General features: G+C 33.0%; 1 protein-coding gene across 3 annotated transcripts in view; it reads right to left on the reverse strand.

Moving 5' to 3' along the window:
* Positions 1–22113, reverse strand: part of LOC129805577 (uncharacterized) — a 98169-nt gene that overhangs the window by 60629 nt on the left and 15427 nt on the right. For all 3 annotated transcript variants that reach the window (XM_055853581.1, XM_055853579.1, XM_055853580.1), the window contains one exon: positions 11167–11412. In XM_055853581.1, the coding sequence (XP_055709556.1) occupies positions 11167–11388 (222 nt within the window). In that variant the 5' untranslated portion in view covers positions 11389–11412. The remainder of the gene's footprint in view (positions 1–11166; positions 11413–22113) is intronic.

Consider the following 22113-nt stretch of genomic DNA (forward strand, 5'->3'; position numbering starts at 1 on the left):
TTCTTTTTGCCAATCAGCAGGTGGTTCAGCTGGTGACTTTTTATCGCGTCTCATCATGTAATTATTCACCAGTCTGGACATTTCAGTACCCTGATACAAAAAAAAAATTAACCCCTTTGACTTCATCGTCGCAATTAATTTCGCAAATTGATTTTTAATATTTAGCTAATTAATTAAAATATTGAAAATGAAATTGATATTTTTTTCTTTAAGTCTTTCTGAACGTTTGTTTTTTTACCTTTTAAAGCTGTACGGCCCCAGCTATGCAAGCCAAAAGGCCTGAATGCTTGTTAACGAATTAGTTAAAAGTAAGGTTATATTTGGCCTAACCTAAAAAAAAAACCAGAACATATCGGGAACTAAAGCAGCATTTTTTTTCTCTTAATAATTTTTTTTAATAATCAGCTCATGTAGAAGATGAAAGAGAAATTTTAAAAATACTGAAAACCAGCTTATTAACTTTTATAATCAAAAAATAATTTATCACATCATAAACAAACAAAATCCTAAATATCCAATTTGAATAAAATAAATGTCCACAGAGATTTTCACATAATAAACAAACACTTCAAAAAACATAAGAACCTTTTTGAATTGTCATGATTCTTTTTATTTTTAAAATTAGAATAAGAGGAAAGTGCCCATGCTTGATACCATTGGAAGCTTCGTAATAACTAAATTTTCTATGTTTCACAATATATGTAGGGGAAGGTTTCGTACCTTCGTAACGTCGCAGGTTCGTAAATGTTGATTTTTTTCCAAGTTACTAAATAAATATCATCCATGGTCATATATTCTTATAGCTAATCCCACATCTCACATTTCCGGACAACCTTGGGAGCCTAGGCCTTTTTTCGTGGGTTCTAGAAGCAAAAATAAAAAATGGGCCTAAAATCGCAATTCTGATGTGTATTATTTTATGCATTTTTTCACGCTTCAAGAGTCTTTTCGAAGAAAAACAACATTCCAAGTTATATAAGGTTTATCAGGGTTAATATTTACCGTGAAAATCTTTCGCTAGAAGGGAATGGAATTGTGGGCGGAGGAAAATTCACAAAGATTGCCTCCTCTGCAGGTTCGTAAAAATATCAGTCAAAATCATTGACTACCAACTCTGTGAATTCCAGACTGTTTTGGGACACACTGTGCACGACGCTCTGGATATTTTGACCCATCCAGAGATTCCACTGAACAAGTTGACAAGAAAATTGTGATATTACAACGAGTAGAACATTTTTCAAGAAAATCTCGAAGAAAAACACGCACTTCCACAGCAAAGTGAGACTTCATCAGATGTTTTTGTTTCGCTTCTGTCAAATCGAACATTAAGCCTAAATCTGCTTATGGTAAGTGTGATTCTTTCATTGTCCATACGGTGCGTTTTAAGCATTTTTCATACAATTTGCTTTGTTTTCAAGCGGAGTTTTCCTCATTTAACTTTAAATTAATCACTGGTATTTCTAAGAATCTCTGATGTTCAAAAAATGTTCTGTAAGACAGATTCGAAGTATTAAGGTGTCTACACATTATAAGAAATTTCTATCAAAAATGAGCTTCAAGAAGTGTTCTTCAAGAAAATTGCCTACACATTGGTGAGAATTTTTGACAAAAAGATGGATTCTTGAAGAAAATTTGTCTAATGTGTAGACAAATTTCTTCAAAAATCATATCCAATTGAAGGAAATTTCCATCAAGAATTTTTGAAAGAAATTATCGGCTACACATTGGAATAAAATTCATCAAAGTCATTCTTGACAGAATTCTTGAAGGAAACCATCACGATTCAAGATTGTTTTTCACGAAAATTTGTTATTTTCTGCTGGAAAAAGTGAGAAAAGCGTTTGGTGAAGTTCCTTGGGATAGTATTTAGTGAATTTGTGAAGAAAATCTTCTAAATATGCAAGGGAATAGTGTTTTTCTGGAGATGTCGTTCCTGGTGGAATCCAACCCAGCCTTTGAAGGAACATTTCCTGTGATTTTCCTCCAGAAATTGCCGGAAGTTAATCCATCTGTGTATTCTTGAGGTGTTCCACAGTACAGTGGCCTCGTACTCCATGGATTGCAAGATGGATGGAAAGGAGAAAATTTACGGGCACTTTGGAATCTCTGCCTTGGTTACCAATCAAAACAAGAGCTAACCAGAGCCACCGAGGAGATCTCAATGCAAACGAGAGCTGTCCGGAGCTACCAGAAGCCATCATTTGAACCCCCAGAAGAACATCAGAATGATCTTTTATATCATTCACTTTCTCAACCACTAGGAACTCTGTGGGATTGCTTCCTTTCGAGAACATCAGAACTGGATAGCCACATGCCTTCAATTCCTCATGTCAATGGAACATGGAACCCAGTAAATAAATCAGTAGTGGAATTATTTTGGAACATCCATGGAATTTTCACAGGAATATTCTTCTATTATATTAATTTAAAAAAAAAACTACATTTTTTACATAATAGAGATCCTTTATGTATTTTTTTTTATTTATTAAGGGGTCCATCTGGAAGATGTTTGCCCCGCCTTTATGTAATTTCTAATGATTATTTATTAAAAATTCCTACTTTTAATAACATAATGAAATGTAAAGGACTAGATTCAAAACTAGATTTTTTGGGAGTCTTAAAGTGTAATTTTTGGAAAATACTCTTAAGATCTCATAAAAAAATCCTCCTGATATTGATAAAATCCTTTCCACAAGCGTTAAAAACTTGAATGAAACTTTTTACTGATCAAAAAAGACAATAAATTTCAAAGGCTGTCTCTTATTTGAATTTTAATGCGAAATTAAAATTGAAATAAATTTTATTTAATTTTTGGGAAACTGCTCTTAACATATCGACCACCCAGAATAAGACCTGACTAATTCGTGAATGGCCAACTTTACAGGAGAGCGATTTAAAGCTGAGATTTGCATTTGCTAATAAATCAATTAATTTAACTTCACTTTCCTAATATTGTACATCAAACGAAAGGATTCGATAAAAGTTATCTTAATTCCATAAAATTTTCACAAAATAATGTGTATTTTAATAACTATTACAATATTTTCCGAGTTGTAACATATTTTTCCTGAGCTGTCATATCAAAAGCTCAGGATAAGACCCGAACAACTCGAGTTTCCCACGCTGCCAAGCGACCCGGCTGGTCACGCATCACTTTTCAAAATTGTTTCGATATCATTCCCCATACGCATCACTATCTATGTATATTAATTGTTCTAAGTAATTTTTTCAAGACATTTTAACACTTTAAAACCCGAGCCAAAAAATCACGTAAAACACCAAACTGGCATAAAATGCTAGAGCAGTTATTCTCCATAAAAAAGCAATTTTTCAATATATTTCGTTTCGTAAAACTTCACAGCAGTTCTAGGACTCATAAATTATTTTTTCAATAAATATTTTACCATTTTTCTAATCATTTTTATATAAATTTTGTGAAAATTGACAACAAATGCCAAAGTGAATTTTTACAGATTTTCGTAGCAAAAAGGCAACTTCTGTTGAATTTCCTTATACTACAGTAGAGTCTCGCTATAGTCCATATTTGGTTTCAGATTTAACACTTGAGTCGCACTATAGTCCATGTAATTTTTTAAAATTATCAACGACTTTTAGTATTTAAATTGCTCAACGGCTTCCACTTTCTTTGCGATTGTGGTACTTGTCCTTACTTTCTTCATTGTGGATCACAATTATCACAACTACTCAATAAAGTTTGCCAAAAATATTAAAATACAGTAGAGTCTCTCAAATTGGAACGATTGGGGGGTATTTTTGACATTTCTCACCTCTCAAATTCGAACGATATTTTTAAAACAAACTGAATTTATGTGAGATTAAATAGCACTTTGAATCAAATTCCCGTAATTTATCACAAGTGTTAGTTGGTAACATACTTCTTTTTCATTTTATTCGCACATAATGTGTATAAATATTCAGAAAACAGCACAGAGATATGATTTTTAATCATCCACAATACGAATTTTTTAACATAACCCTACAATTGACATTTTAAATCCAACCGGCGTTCGAATTTGAGAGATTCAGATTTGAGAGACTCTACTGTAATTATGCTTGTCGCGTACTAAAAAACATAACCTAACTTAAAATCAGTGTTTTGAAATCAACGGTCGATAAATTGTGGACTATAGAGCGATGGCTTATAGCGAGACTCTACTGCATTTGTTTACATATTTAATTTCCATTTTCCTAACAATTTGGAAAGAATCTTAGAACTTATATCTATATATTATCCTGTAAAATTTTAAAATTCTCATATATAGTTTAAAAAGAAAAGAAAAAGTAAAACAAAGCGAAAAGTGAATTTTCACTTTTTTTACATTACCATTCTACATCAATTCTTGGTCTTATATTATTTAATTTTTAATAATTATTTTATTATTTTCACGTATTTTTTACGATTTTTTCGAATCGTGACAAAACTCAAAAATATTAACATTTTTTAGGTTATATAGTATAAGCCATTCAAATGTCCATTTCGGATGCCAACTACGTATAAAAAGGTAGCATTTTACGCCAATTTGGTATTTTACGCCCATTTTTTAGTTTTTTTTTTCAATTTTTAACATAATAAAAAAGTTATCAACTATTTTTTTCTACTAAACGAAAGGTCATTAAATTCTCTATACATTAGTGTTATCACTTAAAATTAAAGTAAAATGTCAATTTGGGTTTTAAAGTGTGAAAAAATCAATTCATTCAATTTTCGAATCGAACAAATGTGATATGTCGATTGGCATTGACAGGTATCAAACGCAAGCGTGAAAATTCCACGGCAATTACAGAATTTACCCTGTGGGAACTGTAATGATGGGAAAATGTCGATCAGTTGGTGTGTGTCTAGGATGGGGAACTGGAAGGGGAAGAAGAAGAAGAAGAAGTGAAGTGTGGAATGACGGCTAATTATCCGAAAGAAAATGTAGAACTTTCATGTGAAAATTGATTAATAAAAAGATATAATTATCGAACCAAGAGGTAGTGTTTCAGTGAAGTAGGATTCCCAGGACGGATAACCACACCCCCTATAGGTCTTATATTATTTAGTTTTTATTATTTTCACTTTTTCACATATTTCTTATTATTATTTCTAACCAATTATCAAGCAACAAAACCTCTTAAAAGTTAATAGGTTATGAGCTCTCGCGCCAAAGAGAAGTTTGATGCATAATAAATTAGCATTTTATTGCTTTTATCCAGGTTTTGCAACACTTGCAATACTAGAGAACCTCAAAAAACTATCAAGATATCAGTAATATTTCATAAATAATTGCAATATTCGCAAAATTTATATTCTGGATTAAATCGTGAAATTTTCTTTGAACTTTATAAAATATAAGCCATTCAAATGTCCATTACAGCTGTCAAACTCCATATAAAAAATACTAGCACTTTACGCCTATTTCGTATTCAATATCCAATTTTTAGTTTTTGATCCATTTTTTTTTAATTTTATAGAAGAGTTATTAATTATTATTAACAATACTGGTTATTAACTAGATATTACCAAATTGAAAACTATACATATTTGCAGCCAAATAATAGCTTATCTATTATCGTGAAATCAGCCGGAATACTTTTGACATGCAAAATGATGACGTCACACGGTCGAATTATGCGGCTCTTATCCTGACTGAATTGAAAAATGAGTGAGATTTTGCTTTTTTAGAAAAAGCGCTATAAATTTGGAAATAATTTATATTCAGGTATAATATTCACAGGGAAGGTAGAGGGTTTCACGGAGTATCCGAAAAGCGAAAAAAACGAATTTTGCAAAAAATCGAGATAGTCGGATTATATTCTGAGTGGTCGATATTATACTAGATTTTTTTTAGTTCATTTATTTTAAACCGCTTGTATTATATTATAACATCCCCACATCAGATATATTTTCTACTACTAAAAATAAGCAAACCTAAATATTTAAAAATCCACGTAATCTTCTAAATTAAAAGTCCTTTACATTTCATTATGTTATTAAAAGTAGGAATTTTTAATAAATAATCATTAGAAATTACATAAAGGCGGGGCAATCATCCCAGATGGACCCCTTAATAAATAAAAAAAAATTACATAAAGGATCTCTATTATGTAAAAAATGTAGTTTTTTTTAAAATTAATATAATAGAAGAATATTCCTGTGAAAATTCCATGGATGTTCCAAAATAATTCCACTACTGATTTATTTACTGGGTTCCATGTTCCATTGACATGAGGAATTGAAGGCATGTGGCTATCCAGTTCTGATGTTCTCGAAAGGAAGCAATCCCACAGAGTTCCTAGTGGTTGAGAAAGTGAATGATATAAAAGATCATTCTGATGTTCTTCTGGGGGTTCAAATGATGGCTTCTGGTAGCTCCGGACAGCTCTCGTTTGCATTGAGATCTCCTCGGTGGCTCTGGTTAGCTCTTGTTTTGATTGGTAACCAAGGCAGAGATTCCAAAGTGCCCGTAAATTTTCTCCTTTCCATCCATCTTGCAATCCATGGAGTACGAGGCCACTGTACTGTGGAACACCTCAAGAATACACAGATGGATTAACTTCCGGCAATTTCTGGAGGAAAATCACAGGAAATGTTCCTTCAAGGCTGGGTTGGATTCCACCAGGAACGACATCTCAAGAAAAACACTATTCCCTTGCATATTTAGAAGATTTTCTTCACAAATTCACTAAATACTATCCCAAGGAACTTCACCAAACGCTTTTCTCACTTTTTCCAGTAGTGAAATAACAAATTTTCGTGAAAAACAGTCAGAAGAGGTAGAGACTTGGAAATGATGGCAATCTGTCAAAAAAATTTTTGATGGAAAATAAAAAACCCAATGTGGAGGCATTTTTCTTCAAAAATTCCTTCAAAAATATGAATTTTTCTTTAAAAAATTCTTGAAATAATTCTTGATGAAATCAGCTCCAATGTGTAGACACCTTTAGAGAAATTACGAGGATTACAATAGGTGTGATTTCTTCTTTCTGATTTGTGCAGTGATGAAACTAGACTGTTTAAGGTAGATGTGATTCTTTTGTTGCCACTTCGATGTATTTCGAGTATTTTTCATAAAATTTTCCTTGTTTTAAAGTGAAACTTTCCACATTTCATTTTAAATTGATGGCTGGTCATTTTTGAAATTAGTTGTGTCCGAAATATGTTCTGTAAGACTGTTTGGAGGTGTCAGGGAAAATCCGAGGATTACAATAGGTGTGATTATAAGAGAATCACACCTAACCGAGCTCTGAACTGACTGTCAGAATGCAGGGAAAAAATGGTTTTCCGAGTGTCAAAAAACATGTGTTAGAAAAATAGCTTAAAAGTGATTTTTAATGCGTGATACCTCCTACAAATGGTGAAAACAAGTAGATGAAAGTTCCACCTAAGTAGTGATGCCCAAATTTTTGTTTCCGGTGTAACATTTCCGGGGAAAATGAGGCCTACAGAGGTTGGAAGAAATGGTACGAAGCATTCCGGTACCGGATACATTCGTAAAAAATGCTACTACATTTTCATTTTCCTGTAGAGGAAAATCCAAGGACTTCCAGGAATTTTGTGAGGCAGAATTATGAACCCAATAAGTGAGAGATTTTTTTCACATAGTGATATAATTGATTCGGTTTGTGTGGCATTCAGTAAAAAATCTTCAATCTTGGATTCCTTTTTTAGTACGAAGGTTCAAAACCTTCCCCTAACTCATCGTAACCATATTTTAAAAACTATGGTAAAGTGGCCAGTTTTTAAAATATATTGCGGAGTCCAGTTTATTGAGAAACATAGGAAAAATTTAATCATTACAAAGCTTCCAATGGTATCAAGCATGGGCACTTTCCCCAATATATTAAGAATTTAAAACATATTTTTATAAACATATTATATAACATATACAATTTATAAACAAATTTTCTCTTGTTGTGGCTGATGATCAAAACATTTTTTTACAGAGCAAATTAAGAAATTTGGCAACAAATGTGTTGGGTTTTTAAGGTTAGACCAGTTAAGCTTCACATAACCTAAAACATTACAAATCACTCTTTTAGTCAAAAAAAGAACGAGACATACAATGGGACTTTTTTATAAACCATGTCAATATAGAAAAATTTTAGGGACACATCTCACCTTACTTCAAATTTCAACACATATTTTTGTATAGAAAACTATCTTAAGCTCTAGTAGGGTGGAGTGATCACGTTATCACTTATGGTCGTCATACACTTATTGACAGCTTGCAAAAAACTTAAACTCGTATCTAAAAATAGATTTCCCAAAAATTACAAAATTTTTGAACACATCATAAACTGGTAATTTTACGCTTTTTCGAAGTAAGAACGGATATCTCGTGCCTAAGTGGATAGAGTAGTAGATCTATGGCGCAGAGATCTCTGGTTCAAGCGACCAACCACGCCCAGTGCTTGGAAAAAATTTGATCAGATGGCTGCATACCTTTAGGCTGACCAAATAAATCAAGCACTCTTCCACTAGCCTCTTCTTCCAGTGAATCATATCACTGTGGCTTTGGCAGATAACTGCCCCGTCCTTTGCACCAACTTCATGGGAGCAACCTTCTCAACGGAACTCTCTCTGTATTTTATACTCATCTGCACTGGAACATCCAGTATAAACACTTTTATCATACACTGTAAAAGCTTGGTTGAAATTAATGTTCAAAAATGGCCTAATTAAGGTGAATTAAGCTAATTCAAAACCTGCTCCAAATGGAAATTTTTCGCTATTCCAAATGGAAACGTCATTGTTTTCATGATAAATACAGTACTAAATTATTATATTTATATATTTTCTTTACCACAGTTTAATTATTTAGTTAAATTTGCTCCAAATAAAGCGAAAATCCATTCACACTCACAAATTTTAATTTGTTAATTTCTCACAAAAATTAAAAATGTACCTTTTTCACCATCGAATTTTTCATCGATCGACCATGTTTTCCAATGAAAAACACAATGAGGTGACTGTTGTTTATTCGTTTTGTTTAACATTTATGTCATATTTCTGGCCAATTTTAGTTAAATTAAGTGCTAATCTTTATTGTTAGCGGTACGTGCAGTTTTCAAATGAAATAATTACCTATTTCGTGAACAAAAAGGGTTTTTCTAATGTGTCTGCAAATGCTTCAATAGGAAATCCCGGAAATATGATGTTTTTTGGAGAGATTTTCTTATTGTTTTAGATGGGAAAGGAGAAAAGATCACAAATCTTGCACTCAGGAGCAACTCAACAAAATTTTGGAAGTCTTTCGTCGCGATTTCACTTACACTGTTTGTCTCCAATTAGAAACTTTCCCTTGTCTCCATTTGGATTAATTTGTTTCCAATAGAAGCATTTTACGCTCGCGTATTTTTCTTGTATTTAAGAAGTTTTCAAATTATATCTAAAGAATTTTCACTAAACAGTAGTAACATTCCAGAAGAGTCAAGGAGCAAATTTATGTAATTCTCTTCAGAAAAAATATGAACTTAATGTGTTGAATCTTCTGTCAAATTCAAAGCGTCTGGAAATGGTTTTGAATTAGGACATTTACCCTACATGAGAGCCAAAAATAAATAAATAAGTACAAAAATTAAAAAATAAATAAAACTTAAGATTTTAACAAGCTTTCTATAAATGTGCAACGACCATAAGTGGTGACTACACCCTATAAAACAATTTTTAATAAATAGTCACGATAAATTAATTTTAGAACTCTCAATATTGACGGTCATACATGGCAAAATTTTGCCAACGAGCTAGGGAATAGGGGTAGGGGATAAAAAAAGAACTCTCAATAACACAATGGATGCTGCTGACCATTTGAAAAGCTTTTGGAATATTGTTGCAATTTATTGTTTTGAGGTTAGGAAACGCATAACCTCAAATTATACAATAACCAATAAATTAGAGAAATAATTCTCTTGGTATACAATTTACTTAATTTATTTAATGAAAAATTCGCATTTCCCTTAATTTGGTTTCCTTAATTTTTTTTTAATCGAGATTAGGTTAACCTTCAACCCATCGCCAAATCAATCAAAGAAGCCCAAATTGCTGTAATTCCAGTGAAGCGCCATATTAAAAACATTCTAATTAGGAGTTCTTTTTTTTCGTATTATCCTCATTTAAACTTTTAAAAGCTTTTTTTTTTGTATAAAAAAAGATCGTTTACATCTGAGGGTTAATTTAATGACTTTTTGAGATTGCCAAACTCATTAACAATCCTATCGATAGATCAATTTTTCTCCCTCCACTCATTTATCTGATTGCTAATTCAGAATTGTACCTAATTATCGAATTTATAAAGCAAAGAGTCCACGTTTTGTTTGGTACACTAACAAACGTTGAGAAAATATAAATGGCATAGAGGTAGAGAGGAAGTCTGGAAGTAGATGATGAATCCATTATATGGCACAAGAAGACTCTAGTTCCCATGACGAATAATTAATCTTTTTTTTTTCATATATATGTATACCATCGTCTTATTGCGTTGAGAAAATTTTTTAAAATTACCACTTCATATACGATCAAACTTAATATACCAGTTGTTGTGGTTTTTTTTCTTCATCTACTTCTCTTCTGAATTAAAGATTTGCTTAAAATGCACAACTCTAATGTACAACATAGTGTAAAAGAGTGGAATATTAGATGAGGGTACAAAAGTAATTAGAGGATCGATGTTTCAATTACTGTCTTCTTCACTCTTTTCTGGCCTCCACGTTATTTATATATTTTTTCTTTCCCTATCTTCAACTTGTTGCAAAAATAAAATTACAATTTATCGTGCGGTTGATGAGAACAATGAGATCTCGTCACCGAGTTGTAGTTTCAAAAGTAAAATGACTAGTGATTAGACTTTAGAGGATTTAAGGTTTATGTAGCGTGTTATGTAGAACACGATGGTAATATTGAGAATAGAATAGTGCGTAACATGGTTACAATTTAGAGTATATTCTGAGTGCATTTTAATGTTGAGTGTTACTCAACGCCTTGTAAAATTACGTATCCAAAAGGGGAGGAATCTCACTTTTAATAAAATTGCTTATGGTAATATCAACTTGTTTTTTCACCGGTCCATCATCACTTTATCATTTCCTTCCTCTCATAATGGGGCTATTAGCATGGATGATTGAAAGTATGGAAAATTGAGATAAGAAACAGAGAGTCAATCTTACCTGAACTGCACAGTTGAGGAAGCAATTATTCTGCCCTGGTCCATTGAGGAGACCCTTGGAGGCTCCATAGCCCATTGAATCTCGCTGCGATTGCTGTTGAACGGTTATCGGATGATCTGTCGATAATCTCGGCCCACCCAGCATGGTTGCGGATGGTGTTCCTCCTGGCCACACTCCAGCCACCACCATATTCGTTGAAGATGACGCTGCACCCACGTGCATGTCGTTCTACTCCATCATCGATCGCTATGGATGATGATAATGAGAGGGATCACTTAGAGATCACGCATATTGCTCAATTTATTGGAAAACATTTTTATTTTTTTTTGAAACATGCGGGGGACATAAATATTTCAGCAAAAAGACAACACTTTTTTTTTATTTCCTCAGCCTCCATATCGCATGAGCAAATGGATTAGTGTGGGATAGGAGACTTTTTTATCTGCCTGGAGTCACTTGTACAAGCGCCTTTGAGAAAAATATTCTCAAGTGGCATACATAAACCTTTTCTTCTTGTGCACCATAATAACTGTGTATATTTATAACATAGCAATTTTTACCATCTCTCTTAAGTGGTTTTACTTTTTTTTTCTCTCTCCAATCTCACAGTTGGATATCCGAGACATTCTTATGGCCATCACACGCGTAACTTTCAATCGGATGTTGAAAATTCACCCAAAAATGTACCAACTTTATAGACAAGAAAAAAAGCACTCATTTCCCTACGAACTAGAAAAATGTTTTATACCACAAAGTAATCTAGAAATTGTGCTTTTTCACATCAGAGAGAAAAAAAGCATTATGTAAATTTGTGGAAATGGTTTAAATATACAGGCAATTAAATTAAAAATAAAATCTGTTAAGATAAATGTGGCATTTCGCAGATAATTCTTGAGTAAAACACTAACAATTTTTTTTTCATGTCAACACCTGCACGATCTAGAAGCTAGAAGTTATGAGAATATTCAAGAAACAGAGTATTTCTACGGCAGGAATAAATAATAAAGTTATATTCAGAGCCCATTTTCTATGATATTTAAATACTGATATTTACTGTGATAAATACTGTGCATTGTTGAAAAAACCAGAACCTGTGATTCTATTAATTTGTTCACCATTCATTTTGAAAAGTTCAAAATTAAATTTCACCTTAAAGAAGCAAGGTATAAAGCTTATCTAGGGGGAAGTGGGGCTACTTTGAGCTGTAGGGCTAGATTGTTATACGACTTTTTGCCTATTTCTATAAATGAAGCTAATCCTTACAATTATTTTATTTAGGCTGCGACTTTTTGGTCAATAAAAAATCAAATTTGGTCAGTAAACACTTAAATTTGGTCAGTAAAAAATTAAATTTGGTCAGTAAAAAATAAAATTTGATCAGTAAAAAATTAAATTTGGTCAGTAAAAAATCAAATGAAATTTGATCGGTAAAATATAAAAAATGGTCAGTAAAAAATAAAGAACCTGGTCAGTAAAAAATCAAATTTTCTGTGCTTCAGGAAGTTATCTGTATCGCCTGTTGAGGCAAAGGGAAATTTTCTGTGTTTTAGGAAGATATCAGTAACACCTGTTGAGGCAAATGGAAATTTTCTATGTTTTGGAATGTTATCAGTAGCACCTGTTTAATTTTTGTACAAAATTTAGGAAAGACGAAATATAAAATTCGAAATGCTAAAATACGAAGTGTACTAGAATACGAAGTTTCCGCAATACGAAATGTGCAATACTTTTTATCCGGATATACAAAGTTTTAACTTTTATTGATTTCCTTTTAGTTTTTTATTGACTAAATTATTATTCACTGATCATATTTAATTTTCCACTGATTAAATTTCACTTTTTACTGATTTAAAAAAAATTTACTGACCAAATTTGACTTTTTACCGACCAAATTTGACTTTTCTCCGACCGAATTTGATTTTTTTTTACTTTTATTTATTTCTGACCAAATTTGATTTTTTACTGACCATATTTTATTTTTTACTGACCAAATTTGATTTTTTACCGACCAAATTTTATTTTTTACTGACCAAATTAAATTTTTCCGATTTTTTAAAAGTTTTTTACTGACCATATTTAATTTTTCACTGACCAAATTTAATGTTTTACTGACCAAATTTGACTTTTTACTGACCAAATTTAATATTTTACTGACCATATTTTATTTTTTACTGACCGAATTTGATTTTTTACTGACCAATATTTTATTTTTTACTGACCAATTTGAATTTTTTACTGACCAAAAAGATTTTGTCTTTTATTTAGATCCATAATTTCTTTGACTATATTTGAATTTATTGATAACCAATAGGGCATGCCCTCTTACATGAAAATTGTACAGAATAAAAGAATAAAAATTAGAGCAAAAGAGAAGAAACGAAATACAAATGAATAACAGAAATCAATTGAAAAGAAAAACAAAACAAAATGAGGTCAAAAATCACTCAATCAAAGACGCAAAGCGATTCAAAAGCTCCCGCTTACGAGTTCGTGGGAGTTCATTCCAAAAAATGACTCCCCCAACGAATAAAGAACAGCGCAAGATGCGACCCACCGATCTCGGAATGAGCAGACACGAAGACCTCTCGGACGGCCCGCGCTCAATCAGCCCCGCAAGATATGCCGGTCGACCTGTCCACAACAGGCGACAGATAAACTCAACAGCCCGAAACTGAAGGTGGTCCAGGAATGGCCGTCCCAGAATCCTGGCGGCCCAAGAGGTGACATGATCAAAGCGACCAAGGTCAAATACATACCTTACAAGGGAGTTAAATGCTCTCTTCAGCATTTTTAAAGAAGTCTTGTCAGTGCCAAAAAAAAGTTCCGCCCCATACATGAAGTGTGGAACGAGCAAAGCTCTAGCCAAAAGTAGGCGAGTCTCGACCGGGGTAAAGGACTGGAATCGACGCAGAGTCCGAAGACCATAATAAACCCTCCTACACACCTCAGAAAAATGATTACTCCACGTGAGAGTATCATTAAATAATACCCCAAGATTCTTCACAGAATCAGTGAAAGGAATCACCTCATCTAGCAGAACAATAGGAGGTACAGCAGGGCACCGAAAACGACTATGAATGACAATAGCCTGCGACTTTTTAGGGTTTAATACAAGGCCATTATCAGACGACCATCCAGAGATTCTACAAAGGTCATCATTTAAAGCATCAGAACAGAATTCCGGATACCCATAGTCGCCAAAGCAGTAAATCTGAAGATCGTCTGCGTAGAGGTGATACGAGGAGTATAGGAGTTTTAAAGGAAGGTCGTTAATAAATAAAGAGAATAATATAGGACCCAAAATTGAACCCTGAGGCACCCCCGCGCTACGCGTCAACGGTAAGGAAAGTGATTCCCCAGACCTAACAACCTGAGAGCGGTTCCCAAGGTATGAGGCGATCATAGACACTGCCGTGTCAGTAAAACCGAAATAATATCGAAGCTTATCGAGCAGTAGCCCATGAGGAATCGAGTCGAACGCCTTCGAGAAGTCCAATAAAATTAAAATTGCAAACATGTCATTATCCAGACCAACCGCGATGTCATGCTGGATCTTGAGAAGGGCTGTCGTGGTGCTGTGACCCTTTCTGAAGCCAGACTGGAAACTACACAATAGCTGATTTTGTTCTAGATACGACTGCATCTGGTCGAGAAGAAGCATCTCCAAAGGCTTCGACAACGCGGGTAGGATACTAATAGGTCTGTAGTCCGAGGGATCAGAGGGAGAGGCAACCTTTGGGATCGGAGTGACCCTGGCAAGCTTCCAATCATCCGGAAAGCAAGAGCTAGTGATTGAGAAATTATATAAATCTGTAAGATGAGGCAGCAACACAGGGAGCAGAAGGCGGATAAACTCAATAGAGAATCCATCAACTCCAGCAGCATTCGATTTCACGCTATCAACGGCCAGCAAGACATCACCGGGAGTAATACAGGCAAAGCCGAAGCCACACTGCAGTGGGCCAGGCGGACCTGATTGAGGCTCCGGAACAGAAACAAAGGATGTAGTGCAGAAAAAAGAGTTGAGAACATTGGGATCGAATGCGCAAGTACCGACATTGTCCCGCTCCGCTATTCCCATACTATATCATATACTATATCATGGTAAAACCAAATTTTCTTTAGAAATATGCGAAAAAATCGTATAAAAATGTAACCCCACAGCTCAAAGTAGCTCCACCTCCCCTATATGGAGTATAGATTAAATGGCATATAATGAAATTTGCATGGAATTTATGGAAAATTGTACAATTAGCACTAAATGGCACTAAAAGACATGAATCTAACATAATTATACATCACATTGTTTTATCCTCTTTTCTCATTTAATTTTTCTATATTCCTAATGTTCTTAATATTCCTTTCCTTTCTTATTCTGTCAAACAATATAAAAGGTGCAGATACAAAGTCTCTCAAATCCGAATGATGTCTTCTATACGGGGAATTTCGAAATGCATCCCACTCCATTATGCTATGAACCGGCCGGTGAATCTCGGGAAATCTCCCCCAGTACAGTGGTTTATTTCTGAGATAAATTTCTCCACTCTTTGTTATAAGTTCATTAAGTGTGCCCTGGCTAAAATAGAAAGTTTTGTAGGTTTTCTTTTTTATTTCGAAAAGTTTCGAACTACAGTCAGTCTGAGCTGCAATTATTTTTTAATTAATCAAGGAAGTATTAAAATAATAATAAAAATTCCGAGGGAATATTGTGCTTTCGTGAAATCTTGTTTAGCAAGCAAGTTCCTTTTCTTCTCATATTAACTATGATTGCCTGAGATTTTACAACACTTCTTGTTCCTTCATCTGTTATATAACAGAATAAATGTCCATAAATCGAAATGAAATCGTATAACAAAATAATTGTATCATTCATTGAACAATAACTTGTTGAGACACCAGACGTTTTGTCAATAATATCAAGAATAAATTTACAGGAAAAAATATTTTAAATCGCTTGAGCGTCAAAATATTCGAAAATAAACAAGCGGAGCTTTCGAAAAAGGAAATTTTGTGCGAAGAAATATAGACAGAAATGCACCATGCAAAATCTCAGTGGCGATTTTTTTCGAAATGATGATTTCGAATCAAAATCTCCCCGTTTAAATACTCCCCGAATCTCTGAAATTCGAACGACGCAATGGTTGAAGGACTTAAAGTGTCAAACGTGAGGTAATGTTAAAAAACAAATCTTGTATGGATGATTCAGAACCATATATTTCTGTAATGAAAATATTTTCGAAATCGAATTTATTAAAGATAACCAAGAGCCTGAGGGTCGAAAATTGTCTTTTTTTTCTGAGTTTCTAGAGCAAAACATAACTTCATATCGCCGAAGAAAAAAATTTTTTTTTGGGTTACCGGTGACCTAATCATCCTTAACATCCCCATAGCAAGTTGAGTTTTATCTGGAACTATTTTGAAGTTAACTCATAATTTAATCACAGACTCAGTTCACAATATCCCGAGGAAAGATGTATTTCAAGAGAAATCTAGTATATTTATCCCTTCACACTGCACCCGATCTTATAATACGAAAAATATTCTCCGTTTTAAGATATTTCGTATAGGGTAAAGTGATACAAGTTGAACAATTCGCCGGTACAAGTTGGACATGGCTTTTTTCTTGATAAATACAGTACAAAATTTGCACAAAGAACCAAATTATAAAACTAAAGCATTAAAAATATACAAATAAAAATGAAATACTAAATTTATCAAGAAAAAAAGCCCTGTCCAAATTCTACCATTGTCCAACTTGTACCATTTTACCCTAACGGTTGCTATTCCAGAAAAAAATCTCATATAAATTTAATTGGAAATATGAGAAGATGGCTTTAACTTTCAAGCAACTTGACAGGGGCTTGTCCCTTAAAAAACACTAGGGGAAAGTGCCCATGCTTTGCACAGTCCCAAGCTTCATAATGACTATTTTTTTCCTATGATTCTGAATAAATGTGACTCCCCAATATATTTTAAAATCAGGACACTTTCACCTAGTTTTTAAAATATAGTTTCGATGAGCCATATTTATTGAAAAACATAGGAAAAATTTAGTCATTATAAAGCTTGGAACCGTTGAAAGCATAGGCACTTTCCCCTACACACTACATAAGAGCATTTTTACTGCTTGAATTCAGAGAGCAGTTATATAATCATCTTTTTTCAACTTGTCACCGTCCTGGACCTTAAACGTTAAGAGTTATCGACTTCCGGTCTTCAATGACCCCCAATAAAAAACAAAATCTGCAGATGTTTTACTCCCCCCCCACCCCCATCATTCCCTCCAAAACCATGTTATTTCAGTTTTACACAAAATTCCCGAGTTTTTTCAACGATTTTTGGATATGTTTTAGAGGTAGTCCAAGCGAACATTTCGTCCAAATGTTCCTAAAATGGGAAAATTCGCCATTTTGAATTATTGAAGGACAAAGGTCAACCACTTTGTAGGACCTATTTTTCGACCGATTCGGTTTATTTGGATTTTTTGGAAAGGAATTGAAATTCTGAACCCGGCTGCATCGCTCTTCATCGATAATAAATTGACTAAGTAACGATTTTTTTCTTGATTTTCAAATGCTTTTGTGATTTATGAATCAATTTGATCTCTATAGTAGACCAGTAGAAACTCCTATCTATTTTTTAAATGACTTTTTTAAAGAAAATTTCCCGTATCATTGTTTGCTAAAATGTCAAAATTTAAAAATGAAAGGCAATTTGCGACGAAAATTGCTTCTTAAGCTTCTAATGTGTAGACGCACAGAGTTAAAATTTAAAAAAAGACACTCCAGAGGGCCTAGTTCACAACAGATTCAATTAAATTTGGATTTATTTGAAAGCTCTTAAAAATTCCAACTTCTTTGCACTGGTTTTAATCGGTCTTAGGAAGCATTTTACAGAATTAGCCTTAGAATTACAACCTTCGTAATTAGTCGGACCATTTCATGTATTGTAATTGTCAAATTTCAAATTCAAACTAACGGCAAAATGATTTTCTACAAATTATTTCTAAATAATGCGTGGAATTTACCAAAAAATCTTCCTCGTCAATCAATCATTAAGACATTTCTTCGCATCTTGCCAACAAATTTTTAATGCTCGTTATTTTAACTGGTCAAAAAATAAACACGAAAAAGAAACATTTCAAGAATAGTTAAGTACTGTTGATGCGTACAATCAGAAAGCTAATAGCAATGATCTCTGCGTGAGATTGAAGAAGCATCTACTAAAAATTCATCTTCCCACTAAAAACTAAACTTTTTTCCCCATCAACAACCATCATAACTTGGTGGAGAAAAGGCCTTATCGCAATCATTAAACAAACGGGAATGGGTGTATATTTTTTTCGAGTTATTTACTCAGCGATAAACATAAAAATATGGTCAAGTGCCACGATTCAGTGGTTGGGTTATTATAAAAACGTGATAAATGGGCAAAAATTCTCTTCTACATAGCACTACACTATTTGCCGTTTTTTTCTTTTATTTTTAAATTTGAGCTCTTTTAAGCACAAACGATTTTTTTATCGTCATGCTGTGTCTGAGGAGGAATGGCATGGTAAATCTTCAAATTCAGACAAAATATCACTGGGGTCTTTTTGTATACCATCAACTTCTTCAAATAAAAACACACCCAAATATGGGCGATGAATATTAATAGAGAGTGACAAGTGAAAAATGCTTGTTTAATATTGTAAATCAATTCATAAATTGTCTCTTTTTTTATTAGTACGTCACATTCTTTTTTTTTTCTACCTCAATATTATAGAAATACATTTGCGTACCAACAATTCTAGACCCCCATATGCCCAAGAATCAAAATGCTAATTTACCATTTGTAGTAAAAATGTTGAGTGAATCGTGAATTTGTTGTGATTTGCATAAATGCTCATTAACATAACATTGGTATGACTGACATAGTATAGACTGTGATTGAATATTTTTTCCATCTATGGGGCCCTTTTATGTCTTTCACTTGAAATAAATTCCCAATAATAGTCCATCACCTCCATTAACGTTCAGAGTTCAATTGACTTTTAATGTTACAAGTGAAATTAGTAGTACAACAAATGGTAATTTGTATGAATTCCTTAGCACATTGTCAAAATTCTTCTTGTTATTGCTAACTCTTATGGGATACTTTTTTTTCCATATTACCAATTCACTACACGCATAAAAGTAAGAAAGGCAATTTTAATTCGATACCCGCCTTCCCCATTGAAAATCGATTAACTCTCGAGCGTGTTTTAAAGTTGGAAGAAGGCGAAAAAAAAAGACACAACCAAGAAATGAGCATATTTTTCTTTACATCTTTCGGGATCTAATGTTGAAAAATGTTTAATGAACAAAATAAATCAGAGAGAGAGAGACTTTTTCGACACTCAAAGCCAGAAAGTCACTCCAGCTCCACTCCCAAGAACCCCTGTGCATTTGTCCTTGAAGTGGGTCAATGCAGATATAACACCCAACGAAATAATTAATGTACCTTGACTTATTTCAACTCATTTCCCCACCAACGCGAGCTTTTTTTTTGTCTTTCGACACACACACAAGATAAATGACACAATATACGCTCGGAGGATAGAGTATCAAATCACGCCTGATATGCTTGTGAGAGCTCATGAGATAATCGAGGTTCAATTTCTGCTGTTGTAGCTGGCAAATATCAAATTATCACAATGCATCGGAGGGACAGAAATTAAAGAGCCAACGAAAGTTGAAGAATCAGTTAAAGAGCGTATAGCATTGAAAATTCGTTACATGAGAATGCGATATTCTACACCGTTTGGACATTTAAGCGTAAAATGGACACGTGGACAAACAGAGAAAATCGGTTAAATCAAGCGATATGAGGTAAATTTAATTAAACTTGATTTGCAAAGCTTGTCTTTTGAAATTTCAATTTGTCATCGATAACTATATATATATATAAATTTGTGAGTTATGATTTACAATTTTCCACAAATTTTAGCTATTAAAATCAATTTTATTCACACAGAAAAAAATATTTTGTCAAATTGATGGTAAATGTTTGTAGAATTTCAACTGGAGGAAATACTCGTAAATAGTCTAGTCCACAAAAAAAGTACATAAAAGTTTGTAAGGTAAAGTACCCTTTATTCGACCGGTTCCTCTATTCGACCGGTAGATTTATTTATTCAATTTAATTATATTTGCTATAATATTTTGTGTATGATCTAACATTGATAGGTCAATTATTCTTTAAATAATACGAATCAGTGACAAATTCATAGAAATTGATGAAATTCACCATCAAATATTCAAAAATTGACCCACCGGTCGAATAGAGGAACCCGGTCGAGTAAGGGTACTTTACCTTATTTTGTCACAAACATTGTTCATAATTTGAGCACTTGACGAGCATTTTTAGGTCTTTTACAAACATTTGTTCATTTGGTACTTTTTTGCTTATCTGACAAAACTTTACAAAGAAATGACAAAATTTTACGAACATTTTTTGTGTTTACGAACAAATGTTTGTAAAAGAACAAAAAATGTTCGTTAAATGATCTTTTCACGAAAAAATTTTGTGAAAAAAATACAAACAATTACAAAGTTTTTTGTGGGTTATACGATTTACGAAAATTTCGTAAGTGCCAAGTAGGAATTTACAAACATTTGCGAGCAGTTTTATGAAATATGTTTGTTTTTGTACATAAGAATGTTGATTATGGCACTATTTATGTAGTACATGAACCAAACAAATATAAATCAATATATTTTTATCAAAAGACTAGTTTGGAAGGTATAATTTATTTCCAACAATTGGACACATTTTATTTTAAACAGATTATTTACTAACTGACGATTTTCTGTACATATCAAATATCAATTGTATTTATAAATACAATTGATATTGAACAAAATAGTTTGAAAATTCTCCAATAAACCTAATTCGAATTTATAACAGTCCTAAACTTATTATTTATGAATTATAGCTAAATTTTCTTGATATCTCCTGTAAATTGATAATTTCGGTGAAATGATTTAGTACACATATTTTATGAACTTGTTTGTGGGTTATATGCTTTCCAAGCGGTAAAATTAACAAGACAAGTTTGTCAAAAGAACGTTTTTCCATACATAATCAGGGGGGTGACATTAGCTGTGAAAAATGCGACCGGTTTTAGTGTAATTTTTTCCCTGTTTTCGTACACATTTCACGAGATATCTCCAAAACTACGCTGGTTGCCAATTTGGGGTTTTCCGTTGCCTATTCGTTATTAAATTGGCTTTTATCTTGTATTAGTATTTTTTGATAATTCATTCTATAATGACAGAAAACAGCTAATAAACTAAAAAGTTTTTTCAGCTCGCTAGAAACATATGGAAAAAAAAATAGGAAATGTCATGCCCCTGTACATAATAATGAAAGTGTTGTCAAATCGGCAGCTGTTAAAAGTTTGTCAAAAAGGTGGTTTCTCATAGAAAACGCAAGAAAAAGTTTTGTCAAATTGGTAAATAACATCGTTTTGACATAATTTGAACAAAATCCATTTCTTCGATTAACAAAACCTTTTTCACTGTAAGGGCAGAATCACATTGACAATAAAATGCTCGCTGTAGCTGTAGCCTCACCGTATTTTGTTAATTTACGCATTTTCATTGCATTTCTTACGCAAATTTTCCATTACCGTATTACCTTATCTCATACTCGGTGGCATTATGTGAAAATAATATTAAAAAAATTGAAGAAATTAAACGAAAATTCGATAAACGAAGAGCAAAAAAAACTTTAAGAGAAATTAATCCTACAGTTTTTTTTGCTCACCGTTTATCGCATTTTCGTTTTATTTCTTCAATTTTCTTATATTATTTTCATCTAGTGCCACCTAGTATGAGATAAGGTAATACGGTAATCGAAAATTTGCATAAAAATTGCAATGAAAATGCGCAAATTAACGAAATACAGTGAGCATTTTACTGTCAA

Source organism: Phlebotomus papatasi, chromosome 3 (assembly GCF_024763615.1).
Source record: "Phlebotomus papatasi isolate M1 chromosome 3, Ppap_2.1, whole genome shotgun sequence".
Classification (NCBI taxonomy): Eukaryota; Metazoa; Arthropoda; class Insecta; order Diptera; family Psychodidae; genus Phlebotomus; species Phlebotomus papatasi.